Raw genomic sequence first — 16839 nt, 5'->3', positions numbered from 1 at the left:
CAATTTCACACAGCCGGGGTTAAAAACATTTTAATTTCCATTTGGCCAGAATGGCAGGCTGGCCAAATTGCTGCGATTGCCATCAAATCCCAGGGCACTGGAAATTTCTCGGCAAGTTTTTAGGCAGCTGCCAACTGTCACACAGGTGGGTGGGGCAGTCAGGGAGCCAGAGAGCAGGGCGGTACCATGCCAGGACAGGTTGTGGCCCCGGGCGGTCTTGGTGACAACACTGGGAGAAAACTGTTAAGAACTTTAAGTGCTGATATAAAATGTTTGAGTGATTGGTAAACGAATGCACCTAAGCTTGTTAATGGGGTAAGGACCATTTGGCCTTGTGTTAAAACTGCAAGGAAGGTTCTTTCAGTTAAGTTTTATATGATTTCAAAACTCTGAAGGTCTCAAATATGTTTCATTTTCTGAATATTTTTTCCTGTGTAAAGGAAAGGGGACTTAGAGGCAGGCAAAAGAGGTACAGAGAGAATAAAAACGTTGTTGCCATCTCGCAGTCAATTGAGTCTGCTCCTGAGCACCGTGTGTGTGCGTTGTGTGTGTGTTGGGTGTGAGAGGGTGGATAGAGAGGTTGGTTGTGCGAGTGTCAGTGCACTTTGCATGTGAGCAAATAGCAAGTCCCCAACTGGTCAGGGTTTAGTTTTCTTGTTTGTCCTGCCTCGTGTGGCGTGTGTTGGATGTTGCATGTCCTCGTGTCCTCAGTGCCTTGAGTAATGTTGTTTAGCCGCCTCTGAGTGAGCTGAGCTGGTGCTTTTGCTGTTGCTGCAATTGCATCAGTAGCTGCAATAGATGCTGCATGCAGTAAATGCTGCTTGTTGTTCGGTTGTAAGCGTTGCTTGATTTATGGCCCAGCAAATTTCACTTGACATAATCTTGGGCAATTTTCTTGAATACGACTCCCTCGGTGACAATGCTGCTTGAACCGAATTGAATTCTAATTTTCGCAGGGGGTGCAAACGAGGTCAGTTATATGGCATATCTCCCTGTTATGTGTTCTTCCACCCTCTACTTTCTCTAAGACCTGCCTGTCCTGTCTGTCTGTCTGTCTGGCAAGGCAAATAAACGCTTATTTGCACACTAATTGCACCTGCGACGTGCTTTGTTATTATAAAATTCTATATTTACACAAGCGGGCTGCCATCCTGCCATCCTGCTCCATCCCACTTTTTTGTTTTCGCTATTGTCACAATATTTGCCGTTGCCATTGCCGGTCGTCGTTGCGCCTGCTTGTTAGTGCTGAAAGGCTTTTCGGCTCTTGCTGAATAAATTTTTCAAAGTCTTCGTAGCCAACGTGGCGTATGATTAACCATGCGGATGTCTCTGCTGATGCTGCTTTTGCGGTTGCTGCGTGCTCGTGTAGCTTAATTATGCGCAAGGTTATCCCCCGTCCTTTGGCCCCGGCTGTATACTCGTCTCCTATATATGTATAGCTAACATATGTATGTACGCGTATCCTTGACCCAGGATGCGTGTTCTTCGTGCAAAAGCTACAGTAGCTGCTGCAGCTAAATTATGGTCATTAAAAAGCTTTCAGCTGGTGGACATATCAAATGACATTAAAACAGGGATGCAAATGCATGATTTTAAATGATTATGACCTTTGGCCTTTGACGTCTGCTCAGGGCTCTTAAAAGCTGAATTAAGGCAGCGTAATTTTCAAATTTTATATTAGTTAACATGAGGAAAATAACCAGATTTGTTTAATGATAGTTTATTTTATTTAGATTTGTATTTTAATAAAAACATTTTAATATATATCAATAAAAGTTAATTAAATGATTTCAGGACCTTAAGCAAATTATATATTAAATCTAAAACATTCAAAGATGATTAAAATTCAAATTCTATATATCAAATATTATTCAAATACATAAGCTTTAAAGGTATCCTTATATTTCTAACGTTTTAATAGAGACCAAAATTATCTGAGACAACAGTGTGGTGTCCTTAATTTATTCTAATTTACTCAATCAGCTTCCCTTCGAATTGGTCGATTAAAGCTCGAGGTGAATCCTTGACTGGTGACCTGCTTCCGTCGTAGCCTACTTCACGGCGCTATCTGGTTGGCAATTAGACAAAGTTTGGCTATGCAGCCAGCTGAAATATTTAAACAGCTTCGGCATTGAGCAGAGAGTGGAGTTGCGTTAACCTTCGGGGAATTACGTGTGTCCAAATGGAATGAAAATGAAATGTCCAACTGCTGGCTACTGGGAATCGAAGAGGTTTAGGGCTTGTGCTTTTAGTAGTTCTGCTAGATGCTGCTAGGACACCAGCTGCTGCATTTCAAGTAGGTAAAAAGCGCAATGGCGCACAAGACTCCCCGGTTTCTGGATCCTGAATCCAGGGAATAGGAAAAGAAAACTCAACCCATCCACCCTAGCCTCTGTGTCCGAGAACGAGGGGCCTTTGTAATATGCGCTCAACTCGCTGCGAACTTTTGTCAACTCGAAATCAAAGGGGACGGCCCAGGAAGTTGAAAAGTTTCGAGTTTTCTACTAAAGTTACTAGCAGAAAAACCATTAAAGGCTCACGTAGTCAAAGTCAAAAGACAAATTTGCATTGGAACGTTTTTCGTTCGCATTTTTGTTTTTTTTTTTGATTATTTTCGGCTTGAAGGTGTAGCGAATTCGGAATGTAAAATGCGAATTGGTAGAGAAAAGCCCGCTTAAAGCATTGCCGAGCAATTTTCTGGTTTTGTTTGTCGCGCATTCAGCTGAAATTGTTTGCACTTAGCTGCGTTTGCTTTGAGCGCACAATTAAAATGCAATTTGGCAGAGCAGCGAGCACAAACACAAAGGGGCAAACAATGGAGCAACCGAATGCAAAAGCGCTTGCCGAGCAGCAAATTCGACACCTGGTCCGAGGAGCTGTGAAAAATAAGCGCAAATCCCTTAGCAAATGGTTGGCATTTAATACAGATTTTTTGTTAGCTTCAAAACCATTTTGTAACCATTTCAGTTTTTTCCCTCTTAATGCAGGCTCTGATTTGCAGATGGATTGCATAACCTAGTCTTTGGCCTCCATATTTTTATCCGAGCCCCCTTTCTTTTAAAGCGAATTTCGTGAGAACACGACATGGATTCGATTTGCAATGAGGTGTGAAATTATCGCCCTTGGCGCACATTTAAGCCGCACATGGAATTTGAGAATGGGTGGAGTCCAAAAATCAATTAATTGCAGTACACATATCCTTCGGGGGAAAATGCATTTTGGTGCCGACAGGCAACGGCAGTTGTCATTCGAGCAATCAATTCTGGTTATTTTTCTTACCCCTTCCTTTTTTTAATTCAACATGTCCACATGTTGCTGTTATAGTTGCGTTCTCCATTGTTTTGTTTTACCCAATATTCGGGGCACCATCGGGATGTTGCAGTGTTTTTGTCACGTGCTGCAACCGCTCGCAGCATGTAAATTGAGCTGCCACACTTTGTTTATTTGTACAGCAGCACGTGTGACTGCGGCAATTGTTTATGATATGTCCGTGCCCGAAAAAACGCACAGCAGAAGGCTTAACTTCAATTCGCAACTATGCAATATTTCGATTGGTACACAGAGAAAATGGGGATATTTAAATGGAAAGTGCAAGTACGAGGCACTAATTTTATTCAAAAAATAAATATATATATTTTTCGAAATATAATTCTTAACATTATTTGTTGGTTTTCTGATAATTTACTTTTTTTTTTAATGACTTAGTTTATACAAACTTATTCTCTGTGTAACATGTTTTTGTTACCATATTTTCTGGTATTTTTTCGCATATTGTTATGTTTTTTCTTGAAAATATTGCAAACAAATAACGGCAATTATTTTGAGCCAACAAGGCGTATACGTTATGTATACTTAATGGGTCAAGCAGAGCCGATAAAGGCCACCTGCTTTCATCTGTTAATCGCACTGCTTGCCGCTGTTAACTTCCAGAGTCATACGATTAGTCCAAAATACCCCATTAATACCCAATAAGTACTCGAATTGGCATCGCTTGACGCCAGTAATTAGTGGCAATATGAAAATCATATCAAATGGATATCTTAGGATAATATAATAAACCACTTTGAACTGGATATTTATGCAACTTGTTTGTTTGCAGGCAATTCACAAACAATTCACACTTGCCAACCAAAATAGACGACATTAGTTAAGGCGTAGGCCCCAGAATTGTCGTGCTCGATGGCTAACTGTTAATTTCTGCGGTCAGCTGCATGCTAATTTGTTTTTGCCACCCATTTGTTTACTGCATTGTGGTTTAATTTTATAGTTAAATAAGAGAAAATTAAAAAAAAAATTTAAATATAATATTTGAGTTCTAGGAAGGGGTTAAAAAATACAATTAATTTGTATTCTCCCACTTCTTAAAAAATGCGTTTTAATATGTCGAAATAGAATCAATTATGTTTGCTAATTTATGGACTGCGACAAAAGCAGCTAATTCAATCAATTAAATGTGTTAATTAAGTTATTGATTCATTTCGATAGAAATAACCAGATTTTTTAAACATGATTGACTAATTATGAGAACAAAAAAAGGGTAAATTTAGCAGAACAGAGTTTAAGTCGTAGGAGTTCTGCCCCCAAAAAATGTGTTAAAGTCATTGGACTTTTTACTAACTTGGCTTTATGCAAAGTATCAAAGAAGCCAAGTAAGGCTATTTTATAAAAGAAAGACAAAACCTACTTAGAATATAACTTAGAATAACTAAAATTACCTTCAATCAAATTGTAATAACACTAGAACATGGCGCTCAAATCGTAATACATCTCGTTAACTTAGTTATTTCCAGAATTTTCTTTGATACATTTTAAGGAAATGAAACCTTATTTTTCACTTATTTTTCCCTTTGTGCTAAGATTGGCTACCGAAATTAACTGCAAATCTGGCAGATTCAATTAAGCAGCAGAAAAGCTGGCTGCGTATTGTTTGTTGGACTCTTAAATTGCCGCAACAATTTATCTTTACAAGCGCCACATATATGGACTAATCAAACGATAAGCTTTATGCCGATCACTATCAGCGCTGGCGGCCTAATCACATAATCAAGGTTCCTGCCTCTTTATCGATTTAGCTCCGGTTTTATTACCTGGCAGTACCAGTGCCTCAATTGAAGTTAACTGAACGCGATGAGAGATGAACGATGTACGATGATGTGGGATGGAAATCCCAGCTCCCGCTCCCGAAAATAAAAAAAACCTCAGCTGATTTGATCGAGCTGCCGGCGCAGCCGAGTTGAGCTGCTAAATCGAAAGCTGCTGGATATTTCAGTCCGCTGCCAGCCATCGGCGACTTCACACCTGCCTGCCCACCTGGCCAACGCCCCCTATTTACAAAAATTGCGGCAAGCAGTGCTGTTGAACGGATCGATCGATCGAGATCAGACCAAGCAGTTTTGGATAAAGTCTCAACTTTCATCGGTGCGTTTTTTCGAACTTTTACTCTCGTTTTTCGCCTTGCATAAAAGTTTGTGACTCAGTTTGAAAAGTATCTTCAGTTTTTACAAAGTGTTCGTGTGTTCGAAATGTGTGTGCTGGTGTATATTGAACCAACTGTTTGCTCAACTGCCTTCGATGAAGTTTTAATTAAAGACATTTTGCCGCCTTTTCGTTGGGTGCAGCTGTCGCAAAAGTGCTTCTTGTAAATTGCAAGTGTTTTTAGGTGACTTTTGTATAACATTTATATATTTGTTATAGATTTTTATTACGATTTAGGTTGCTAATATCGTGGCTTGAATTTTTCTGTTAGCAAAAATTGATAAAATGGAAGTTCATTTGCCGTTGTCAAGGTTTTTTGAAAACTTTTCCCCTCAAATCTGAAGTTTTATTTTGTTTTTATCAGACTTGCATGACAAATTAGATTTGTTATTTGTAATCACGTGTCTTGCTTTTTCCGACTCCTGCTCTCTATCTTATTTAAAGCTAAAAAAGTAAATATATTTTTTGCTGAGCTGCTACTTATCAGGGGCAACAGGTTTCTTATGGAGATGTCGAAAAGGTTTGCCCCAGGCGAACCTATCAGCTGAGGCTGGAATTTATGATACCCAAAATGGCACTCCATAAAACAAAAATCTCAGCAGGCTTTCTTGTTATTCTGCGTAGGAAAAATGAAATTTTGCAGTCGCTGAAGATAACCATGTGGTAATAAAAGACCACGACCAGGCTATATATATCGTTTTATGATCACTAATCTGGGGAGCATAAACAAAAGTTTAAAGTATAGCCGTCCGAAATAAGTCTATTAAATATCAATTAGTGTTTTTTAACCCGACCGCCAAATTGTTTTATGATACAACTTGTGGAAATATTTGATAGCACGGAAAACTTTTTTGAGGAATACTTTCCTTTGTTTTACGACAGGTGATTGCACGGTAGTTGTCATAAAACTATAATGATAAGCAGTTATCTGTAGTTAGTAAAAGCACATTTACACCTAACAAAAAGCTATTACTAATTTTAGATGTAAATTTATCAAGATTTAAGAAGAAGATTTTGTAATATTTTTGTTTTTATAATAAGCCAAGTTATCTTTTTTGCATCTCACCCTTTTTCTTGTTTTCTTATTACTATCATTATTATTAGTAATTTATAAACTGTTTATTTCTAAAGGCTCTATGAGTAGCTTCTCCTTTAAATATAAACTTGAGATTTGTTTTTCTTTTTTCTCATTTTTATTAAAGCTGTTCAAGGAGAAATAACGACTTGATTCTAATGATTACAATCAAACTATTAAAAGTAACATTGTTGTTAGAATAGTGTGATAATTTTTCTAAGTGTAGTAACTAGTACTTTCACTGATTGCAGAGAGCAGGGACTGGCTTTCAACACGTGCGTGCTGTGCAATTGCTTCAATTTGAAATGACATTCAAAAGCAGCGCGTGTTGGCAGTGCCGAAAATTCGTGCAATTTGCAAATCAAAGCGAATCAACTCGGCCAGACTTGGCTCACTTACGCTACAATTATTAGATTATGGCATCCAGAGTGAGAGTATGGTTCTGTGTTCGCGCTAATTCGCGTGCCACAATTGGCGAACCATTCGCTTAATAGGCTAAATGGATAATTGAGTTAAGATGCGTTCCCGTGCGGCGGATGCCCAGCCTCAGACTGAGATTCTATTCTCATCTCGAATCTCAAATCTTCTGCCGTATTATGTTTCCGCATTAGTGGGCCACAAATTGCTTAGCAAAATGTTTGCTTCTCGTTCAGTGTCAATGGCAATTACACGACCGGCACGCAACAGATCCCCAGCTATAAATATATCCAAATATATAGTGTATATATATCTATAGCTAGGGTGCTATTTGAGTTCTAACAAATCGCGGAATTATAACACGCTTTTGTGTGTAAGGGCGGTCTCATCATCGACTTGGCTGCACTTGTGTTTCGCTGGGTCAATCAGCTTAAATTCGAGTTTAATGAATCGCCAGCACGCACATGGGTTGCCGGGCCTTACAATTGGTGTATTGTATAAACAAATTAAATGTATTTCAGGCTCACGTTGATCGGCTGGCACAATGACCGACTTGGAGTCCCCGAAGAACGGCAAACACCTGGACCAGGTGCACCACAACAAGTGAGTACATTCCACAAGGCAATCTAATAACTTCTAATCGGTTCCGCATAACTTAAGGCTGCAAGAAATGAAAGCCAAATGTGTTTAGGTAACAGAGGGTTCTTTAAGTTTTAATAAAAAAGTTAAAACACCTTTAAAAACAAGTTTAGATAATCATTTTTATAAGTGAAATGCTTTTTAAATATACTATAAAATATAATTATTTAAGTGAAAGATATGAATAATATAAAAAATTCAATAAGAAAATTATTAAGATTAAATAAATATTAAAGTTTTATCGGAATGATTCTATACCAATTTCTTAAATTTTTTGATTTATTATTTTTAGTTACATTCATATAGATTTTTGCATTTGTCGTATTTAAAGCTTATAAAGTAGATAGACTCCTCGGTGCCCTGGGGCGATATGGGTTGAATAAACCAGTCAATAACACAACTTCCAAACTGGTTCCGGGGCTATACTGAAAAGACTAAAAAACCAAACCAAGTTAAGCGAAACTGCCTGCAGCAAATTATTGGCAGCCGAAAGGGAAAGTAACCTGCCGGCTCCTCATTTGCATAACTCTCTTTCTCCATCGAAGAACCCTGCTGACTATAAACAAATTTTTAATAAACTTTTCAGCAACGAACTCACGGAGAGTGAACCACTCACCTGGCGATTCTGGCGTAAACAGCGCTACATTGTGGTTCTCTTGGCCTTCTTCGGATTCTTCAATGTCTACTCTTTGCGGGTCAACCTTTCGGTGGCCATTGTGGCTATGACTGAGAATCGAACAGTGTTCGATGCCGATGGAAATGTGTCCTATGTCCAGGACTTTCCCTGGGACTCCAAGCAGAAGGGCTTGATCCTCAGCTCTTTCTTCTATGGTTACATCCTGACCCAGTTCCTCGGCGGCTACATTGGCACCAAGATCGGTGGCAACCTTGTAAGTAGAATAAAATGTGTACTTATGAAGTAATCACTGGGTTTTTCTCAAAGAAGATAAATTTGATTTTTGTATATTTACATTTGTAGCAAAAACTGTTTTATATTAAGAGCGTTTTTATAGGTAATAATTATCTAAACAAATTGCTTTCGAATTACAGTGGTTAGTCTAAATAGTGGACGTTATTAATCGAATTAAGGGTACATTAAAATACAATTTAAATTTAAAGTTCCAAACTCGATTAAAACTTTTTTAAGCTAGCGTTAAATAATAGTAATTTAACAACTTAAACCAATTTACAACTATTTTGTGATGTTTAAATTATAAAAGTTGCTTCATTAAAGGTATTTTTTCTTCTGGAAAATAATTATTTATGCTTTTCCAAAAATTTTTTATTGAATTTCTAGGTCTTTGGAACTGGCATTGGTAGCACTGCCATTCTGACGTTGCTCACCCCGTTGGCTGCCTCACACAGTTTGGAGATGTTCCTGGCCGTCCGCATCATTGAGGGCTTCTTCGAGGGCGTAACCTTCCCCGGAATCCATGCGGTGTGGGCCCGGTGGTCACCACCCTTGGAAAGATCCCGAATGGCTTCGATAGCATTTGCTGGAAATTATGCAGGAACTGTAGTGGCGATGCCATGCTCTGGATTTTTGGCCACTAAATATGGATGGCAAAGCGTGTTCTACGTATTTGGTACTATTGGCGTTATCTGGTACATCACGTGGCTCATTTTTGTTAAGGCTGGACCCGAGCTGGATCGCTTCTGCTCGAAGGAGGAGTGCGAATACATACAAAAGTCCATTGGCTATGTGGGAACCAAGCACATCAAGCACCCATGGAGGGCCATCTTCACGTCGATGCCTTTCTATGCCATCATGGCCTCGCACTTCTCAGAGAACTGGGGCTTCTACACCTTGCTCACCCAGTTGCCCAGCTTCCTTAGGGGTAAGTTTTAAAGGACATTTTCTTCTAAAATAAAAGTTGTTTTAATAACAATTCGCTAAATATTCTAAAAGTGTAAAATCTAATTCACTCACTAATAACCTTCACCCCTTTTCTTTTAAGATACCCTTAACTTTGACCTGGGCAAAACAGGCATCCTTTCGGCAGTGCCTTACCTGGCCATGGGCATCCTGCTGGCCGTGTCCGGCTATTTGGCTGATTGGCTCCAGGTGAAGGGTATTTGGACGACCACTCAGGTGAGGCGAAACTTCAACTGTGGAGCCTTCCTGTCCCAGACTGTGTTCATGATGCTGACGGCGTATTTGCTGGATCCCACGTGGTCGGTAGTGAGTCTGACCATTGCCGTGGGTCTGGGTGCCTTTGCCTGGTCTGGATTTGCGTGAGTTTTTTTGTGCTCTAGGGCAGAGAAAATCTCTACGGGATGTGGTATTCATGTGGGTACTTCATTTACAGGGTTAATCACCTGGATATTGCTCCCCAGCATGCTAGTGTGCTGATGGGTATTGGCAACACGTTCGCTACCATTCCGGGCATCGTCAGTCCCCTACTGACGGGTTACGTGGTCACCAACCAGACGAGCGAAGAGTGGCGCATCATCTTCTTTATTTCGGCGGGCATTTACCTCATCGGCTGCGTCATCTACTGGTTCTATTGCTCCGGTGAACTACAGGAATGGGCCAAAACGCCCGAACAGAAGGCACAGGAGGCTGAGGAGAAGGCCCAACTGCAGTTGACCCAAACTACCGGGTTTGTTAACACAGCCGCCGAATTGAAGGACTAAGCGTTTTTCGTTTGGCGTCATCACATCATGAATTTTGTGCTCTAGTATTTGTCGTTGTTACGTTTTTGTGATGCTAGCGATATGCGCACCATTGTGTCTATATTTATGTATGTTAATCCTTTAGTCTTTCTCGACACTCGCTACGAGTGTTTTTCCGAATAAACAAGGCATTTTATTACAAGTATTTTTGGGATCTTTTTATTACTGCCCCGCAAGGTATGCAGGGTGTTGTTTGTTGGTTACGTTCTCGGCTAAGTGACGTTATTATTCGGTCTAAAAGCATGCTACGCTTAATTACTTTTCTCCCCTAACAGCTACTGTTAAATTGTAACATAGCACTATCAAAAGAATTTAAAATTTTGTAACATTTTCGTTAACTTTTTTTTTAATGGCTTTATAATAACTGTAAAAATAGTAATAAAATAGTAAAAAACATGTATTATATAAAATTCTTTTTTAACAAATATATAACAACAAATTATTAATTTTTTATTTAAAAAAATGATTATTTAAAATGAGGAACACATTTTGTTATTTGAAATAAATTTTAATACATTTTATACTTGATTGTTTAAAGAAGTTTATGGGCAATTTTTTACCCAACTATTTTTTGTTATATTTACCTAACATTTTAATCATTTTTATTTTATTTTTACCTTTCAGTTTTAATGCTGCTTTGTTACTTTGTGTTTCCTTTTTTTTGTAAAGCTTTACTGAAATGCAAGACTATAGCGAATATAAAAATTTAAGAAGAATTTGATTTATCATAACATAGATTTAGTTTCTATTCAGTAAAGCGCCAATAACGTTTTAACTGCCAATGCTTGTTTTTAAATTTTCTTTGTGTGCTTCTGGGCTGTCTGTTGAGTCATGATACAGGGCGTATACGCAACGAATACGCAACGGTGGCCAGCTGATAAGCTGACGGGAAGGTCGTGTGCAGTGAGCTGGTTAGGAATCGCGTGCGCAAAAAGAATTGCCTGGCCTATAGTCTGATAAATTGCGAATCACTCGCCCCCGGCTTGCACACGCCGTGATAAGGCGGGTCAAACAAACAAATTTGTTTTGGATTTGTGCAATTTTGCACTCGTTCGAGTACGAGGCAATTCCCTTCGAAATGGGTATAAAATGGGCAGACGTTGCTGCAATGGGTCATCATCAGTTGAATAGCCAACTAGCTAGCAAGTGAAATTCTGTTTGTCTTAGCCAAGTCAAAGTCCAAGAGATACATACCAACAAAATGGTTTGCAAGGGTTGTGGAACAAGTAAGTGATACAGAGAAACAGCAGAAGCCAAATAATTGACAAGCGCTCTCAATTTCCACACAGACTGCCAGTGCTCGAGTCAGAAGTGCGGAGACAATTGTGCCTGCAACAAGGATTGCCAGTGCGTCTGTAAGAATGGACCCAAGGACCAATGTTGCAGCAACAAATGAAGAAACCGAACTAAACTATGTATATAACTTCTAAACTAAGGCTTAACTCACCCTAACGAGTTGGCCGCTATATAAATAAAGTTTATGAAGATTTTGGACATTTTAAAGTTTGCATAGTTAACTTTTTTTTTTCCGGTCGTTCCCTTATTGGACAATCTGATAATTATATTTTTGGTATTTGGCAGCTAAAACCCAATTATGGTAAAATAATAAACGTGAGTTGGCATTTCAGTTAAGCAAACCGCAAAATGGAATTACACGAAAAATAAACAAATGCAACGCATTGCGACAATTTGGCCGGGATGGCAAATATTTGTACACTCGCTGACATCTGCACCGGAATTAAAATCCAATCCATCAGTGGTGATTTTGATGGTTAGCGAATTGAAAGTCCGTTGAATTTGTAGCCTAAACGGAACGTAAACCGAAATAACATTCAATTTGCATGGTCATCGAACTGAAACCAAATTATTTAGCCGCTTTTATCTTGCGGAGTGGACTCTGTTCAATATGCCAATGGCAGAAATTTCATTTCATTCGTTGAAATATAACCCATTTTCGATTCCTCGGGCATAAAATGTATTTTGCTTTTGAGGCAATAACTCCAAAAAGTGTTTTTCGCAAAATTTTATTGCACTCAAAAAGTGTCTAGACCGGCCATTGGGGGAAAACCCCAACGTTAGCTCAACTTTAATGGTCTGCCAACTGAATTGATGTGTTTTCTATATCGGCTAAATAATAACTTTCCTGACCAGGTTTATTTATTTAATAGCCATTCAGTTTCACAACACCACCACCGCCTCTGTTTAAAGAGCGGTTGCGCTTCGAGCATTCAGAGTGGCTAGGCCTGAGCTTCCAGCTGTCAAAACCAAATGACCAATTAAAATACAGGCACTTGCGGACAATTTTAGGCATCCGTTTCCGGTGCTTGAGCTGTCAAAATATTTATGAAACAACAGTGGTTCAGTTCAGATCCATTAGCATAATCAGAGGTGCGTGATTGAGGCGTTTCTCCGAGGGCTTTGTTGCGTGCCTAGGACGCTTTGTTTTATTTTGCTTTGTTCCTGACCGGAAGTGAGCCGCAGTCTTTTGGCTAATCAGGTGTGAATAATGTGACAAGAAAACGCTCTTAAGCTGGGAGTAGTTGGAATGGAAATTGTGCAGAAAAAATTACAACAAATTTGAATAAATTGTAGCCTAAAAAGAAGTTATAAAATAAAATACCAAAAAAGGAAAGCTAAATATTGTTTTGGATATTTTTAAGTTATTGTGTTACAAAGTTACATTGCATTGGATGTCATTTACAAATACAAAAACTATTTAAATTACTAAAATGGAACAAGACTTGAAACGCAATTTGAGCATGGAAGTTGAGTTTGCTGAGAATGGTCTTACGCGAGACAAACACGTTAGTTGAGACAGGTAAGATGTTAAACCCTTTGTAAAACATTAATAAAAAGAAGACTGTATCCAGATAATGCAAATAATGATGAGAACAAGACCTTCAGAGCCTTCAAGCTCACAATGATGATGATATTGTTAAATGTTTGCCTATTTGCATGCCCTTTTCTCTTATACCTGTATTTTAATACGATGAATGCAGAGAATAGACATCAGGTTTTGGACTTTGTAATTGTTGTCGGAGGCATTCTAGCAATTATGCTGTTATGTAGATTGGGAGTGAGTAATATTATTGCTTCATTTTTGGTTGATTATTAATTGGTTTTTACAGGATTTGTCGAAGGGAAGACCCAATTTTTACTATATTTAATAGTTATAGTTATCCAAAAACCTTGGCTTAAAATTCAAAACATGCCTTTGTATTCGGTTTAATTTTTGAGTCAAAAATTTCATAGTAATCACACTACCACTGCCTTTAAGTTCACTACTTCCAAATCATCTTGCCATATACATTGTTTTATTTATATATCAGTCTCTCGTACATATACAACATAAACTATCATCCTGTGCTATAAAGCTGACCAAAATTAAGTGTTAACAGTTAACATACATAAACCGGCAAAATGTCTATCAAAAGGGCTGGATTGATGTCCTATAACCAACGGCGCGTTGCCCGTTGGTATTTTGGTGGATTGGCCAGTTCCATGGCCGCTTGTATAACACATCCAATTGATTTGATGAAGGTGCTTATCCAGACGCAGGCGGAAAAGTTGTCGTTGATGGCGACAACTAAAAAGATTGTCAAGGAACAGGGTGTATTCGCCTTGTACAATGGCATATCGGCCTCGTTGCTGCGTCAATACACCTACACGTTGTCTCGTTTTGGGATTTATACAGTGGGATCTGATATGATGGACACCAGCACAATGGCTCGCAAATCTTTCTTGGCTGCGGTTTCCGGTGGAATTGGCGGTTATGTGGGCGCTCCCGCGGATCTTATCAACGTTCGTTTGCAAAATGATGTCAAGCTGCCGCCAGAGACAAGGCGAAAGTAAGTGATGTTTGTATTTATACCGCTTATTCCTAGCAAGAAGCATTTCCTTTAAGTATATAATTTCTTGATCAGGATCAACAGACAAATCGATTTAGCCATGTCCTCCTTTTTTATATTAACACGCGGATAGAAAGTTGCAAATAAGCAAGCATAATGTACTAGCAAAATCATTAATCAAATTAGTTATCAGAGTTTTACTTACAACGTTTTGTCTTTGGAATCTTTATTGATTCGAAATATATTATAACTATAACTCTTCTACTTCTTTCAATCAAAAATCTTACAAACGAAATGAGTATGTTACGCTTTTAAAAACCAGTTTTGTTTAACCCCTTGGCTTTCCTATAAAACCTATTTAGGTTATATTTTTTTTATTTATTCCTTTGCGGTTACAACATTATCTAACACTAATTCTTTTATTTTAGCTACAAACACGCCATCGATGGACTGGTGCGCATCACCCGAGAGGAAGGATGGCGCAGCCTTTTCAACGGCTCCTCGATGATCGCCCTCCGAGGAATGTTCATGAATGTGGGACAGATCGCGTTTTACGAGCAGAGCCGATTCCAGTTGATCAAAATGGGAATGTCGGAGAATATGATCACCTACATTACGGCATCGATAATCTCGGCGGTTGTGGCCACCACTCTAACGCAGCCGATTGATGTGGTAAAGACTCGGCGAATGAATGCTGCGCCTGGTATATATTCCGGAGTTGCAGATGTGTTCGTTAAGACATCGAAGGAGGGACCATTGGCTTTCTACAAGGGTTATATGCCCTCTCTAACCCGATTATTGCCACATACGGTGTTATTGTTCGTTGGCCTAGAGTTTCTGAGAACCCATTTTGGTTATCTGCCGGAACCAAAGAAAACAGGTGCATTTTATCGATACGACGATACCGATGACGACTAATCATATGCCATTGTGCTCCAAATCTTTAGTGGGCTTTTTAATGTTTTATAAGTTATTGTGTTGTCTAAATCTCTATCTATGTAATATTTTATTTATGAACATCATTTGATTGATTCCTGACGAATATAAATACTTTCCAAAGATCATAATCAGTTTATGTCGTGCTAAAATTATCTTCAGTATATAATAGAATGCTTGCCAACGAAATTAAATCTCGAATTTGCAATTTGCATTTTCTTTGGGCCAAACTTTTTGCCCAGCTTTTTATTTCGCTTTCACGATTCACTTCCTTTTATTTTGGCCCAGTTTTGTTTGGGCTGGCGGCTTACACTGAATGAATGCTTTATGAGGTAAGGTACTCCATTACCCAGATGAATGCTTTAATGGCCTTTAAAGCTAATGAAGCTGCCGTGTGGCAAAGGAACTCGCAACTCGCATTTCACCAAGGAAGTCAAAAGAGAGAGAGAAAGCTGATGTCGTGTAATCGCATTAAAGCCATTAACAGGCTACACGAGAAATGGGGGAAACATAGAGAAAATAGAAGCGAAAGTGAGTGGGGGAAAGCGAAAGTAGAGATACACACGTTCTCCTGACACGGGAAAACAATCATACGCCCCGTGTGCCGGACACAAGACTCAAGGTGAGCAAATGGCACTCCAGCTTTTATCGATGCCATCGTCTGCCATGCAATATTGATGCCAGCCAACGAGCTTTCAATGTTCTAAACGAAGTGTTTAAGTTGCTGGACAAAATGTGACGTAACTTTTCAGCTCTTTTTTTACCCGAGGCAAGATGCTGCTTCAAAGTTAATTACATTTTCGGTAACATTAAAAATTCAATGCGTCCCAAAGCTTCTCAGAATAAGCAGCTTGCTCGTGTGTGAGTACCTGCGGAAATTATAATAAATAATAATAAATATGAAAAAGAATTTAATTTCACCGGCCAATGCACATGCGTTGTATTCAATAGCAGTTGATAAATATGTGAGAACGGGCATTAAAGTTGAAAGCTGATGTGGAAATTGAATTTAATCGGAAATTCATGGGTTGCAGTGTCATTTTCCATGGTCAAAATTAATTGTGAGGTTTGGAAAAGATTTTATGGCCTGCCTTTTGGTAGTTAATAAACATTTAAACGGGTTCTGTGTCGGTTTAATTGTTTTTGAAGGGTAAACCATTTAAGCATCAATGGTCATAAAACTAATGATTATGCCATGTACATGTGAAAACAAAAGAAATTTAATTGTTATTTTATTGGTCATTGAAAACGATTTCCTTTTTTACTTTACAGTAAATGTTTAAATAAATAAATATAATGAATATATAGTGAACCTTAATGGATGAAATCTCTATAAGAGCTTGAACCAAAAAACTACGTCAATTTCTTTAAAAACACTGCTTTAAACACCTGTCAAAGTTAATCAACATTAAAGAAGCTTTTTAATTATTTTCAAGTGCAGTAAAATTATGTTTTAAGACAGCTGTTGTTAAATTAACCGCTTCACGTTGTCTTTGGCGCAGTAGCGCCTCTCAAAACTTTATGACAACGATTTGATGCCCAACCGAAGTACATAATAAAAGTGCCATTTGGTTGCGCAAAATTTATGCAAATTTCCCCCATGTGCTTGCGCAGCATCTGACGGCGGGAAAAGGCAGAGAAAAGCTGGCCGAAATAAGAGTCAAAACAGCGGCAATAACGACCGCAACGACAAATGCATAAATCAGTTTTAATGCAAATTTTCGTTACATTCCATGTTGTCGTCTCAATAAGCAGCCATTAATATGCTGCGCC

General features: G+C 38.7%; 4 protein-coding genes across 5 annotated transcripts; all 4 read left to right on the top strand.

Annotated features, from left to right (window-relative positions):
• The first annotated feature begins 5281 nt into the window (after positions 1–5281).
• On the top strand, positions 5282–10427 carry LOC108117323 (sialin). The gene is made up of 6 exons (XM_017229694.2): positions 5282–5418; positions 7489–7570; positions 8193–8496; positions 8904–9444; positions 9565–9841; positions 9916–10427. Exons 2-6 carry the CDS (start codon positions 7512–7514, stop codon positions 10241–10243), a joined length of 1509 nt encoding a protein of 502 aa, XP_017085183.1. The 5' UTR covers positions 5282–5418; positions 7489–7511; the 3' UTR covers positions 10244–10427.
• A 992-nt stretch (positions 10428–11419) lies between these two features.
• Positions 11420–11776, top strand: LOC108117080 (metallothionein-2). Its single transcript, XM_017229253.2, has 2 exons — positions 11420–11508; positions 11572–11776. The coding sequence occupies exons 1-2, from the start codon at positions 11484–11486 to the stop codon at positions 11676–11678; spliced, it is 132 nt and encodes a 43-aa protein (XP_017084742.2). The 5' UTR covers positions 11420–11483; the 3' UTR covers positions 11679–11776.
• A 1214-nt stretch (positions 11777–12990) lies between these two features.
• On the top strand, positions 12991–13527 carry LOC108117060. 2 transcript variants are annotated; one of them, XM_041818984.1, is made up of 3 exons: positions 12991–13100; positions 13142–13358; positions 13411–13527. In XM_041818984.1, exons 2-3 carry the CDS (start codon positions 13203–13205, stop codon positions 13447–13449), a joined length of 195 nt encoding a protein of 64 aa, XP_041674918.1. In that variant the 5' UTR covers positions 12991–13100; positions 13142–13202; the 3' UTR covers positions 13450–13527. The 2 variants fall into 2 exon arrangements, with proteins under 2 accessions (XP_041674918.1, XP_017084721.2); XM_017229232.2 differs by having other exon boundaries at positions 13004–13100; positions 13153–13358.
• Positions 13487–15191, top strand: LOC121529662 (mitochondrial dicarboxylate carrier). The gene is made up of 2 exons (XM_041818983.1): positions 13487–14130; positions 14559–15191. Exons 1-2 carry the CDS (start codon positions 13703–13705, stop codon positions 15046–15048), a joined length of 918 nt encoding a protein of 305 aa, XP_041674917.1. The 5' UTR covers positions 13487–13702; the 3' UTR covers positions 15049–15191.
• Positions 15192–16839: the final 1648 nt, after the last annotated feature.

The sequence above is a fragment of the Drosophila eugracilis genome, unplaced genomic scaffold (assembly GCF_018153835.1).
Source record: "Drosophila eugracilis isolate 14026-0451.02 unplaced genomic scaffold, ASM1815383v1 contig_440, whole genome shotgun sequence".
In the NCBI taxonomy this organism is placed as follows: Eukaryota; Metazoa; Arthropoda; class Insecta; order Diptera; family Drosophilidae; genus Drosophila; species Drosophila eugracilis.
This window is presented reverse-complemented; position numbering and strand designations above follow the sequence as displayed.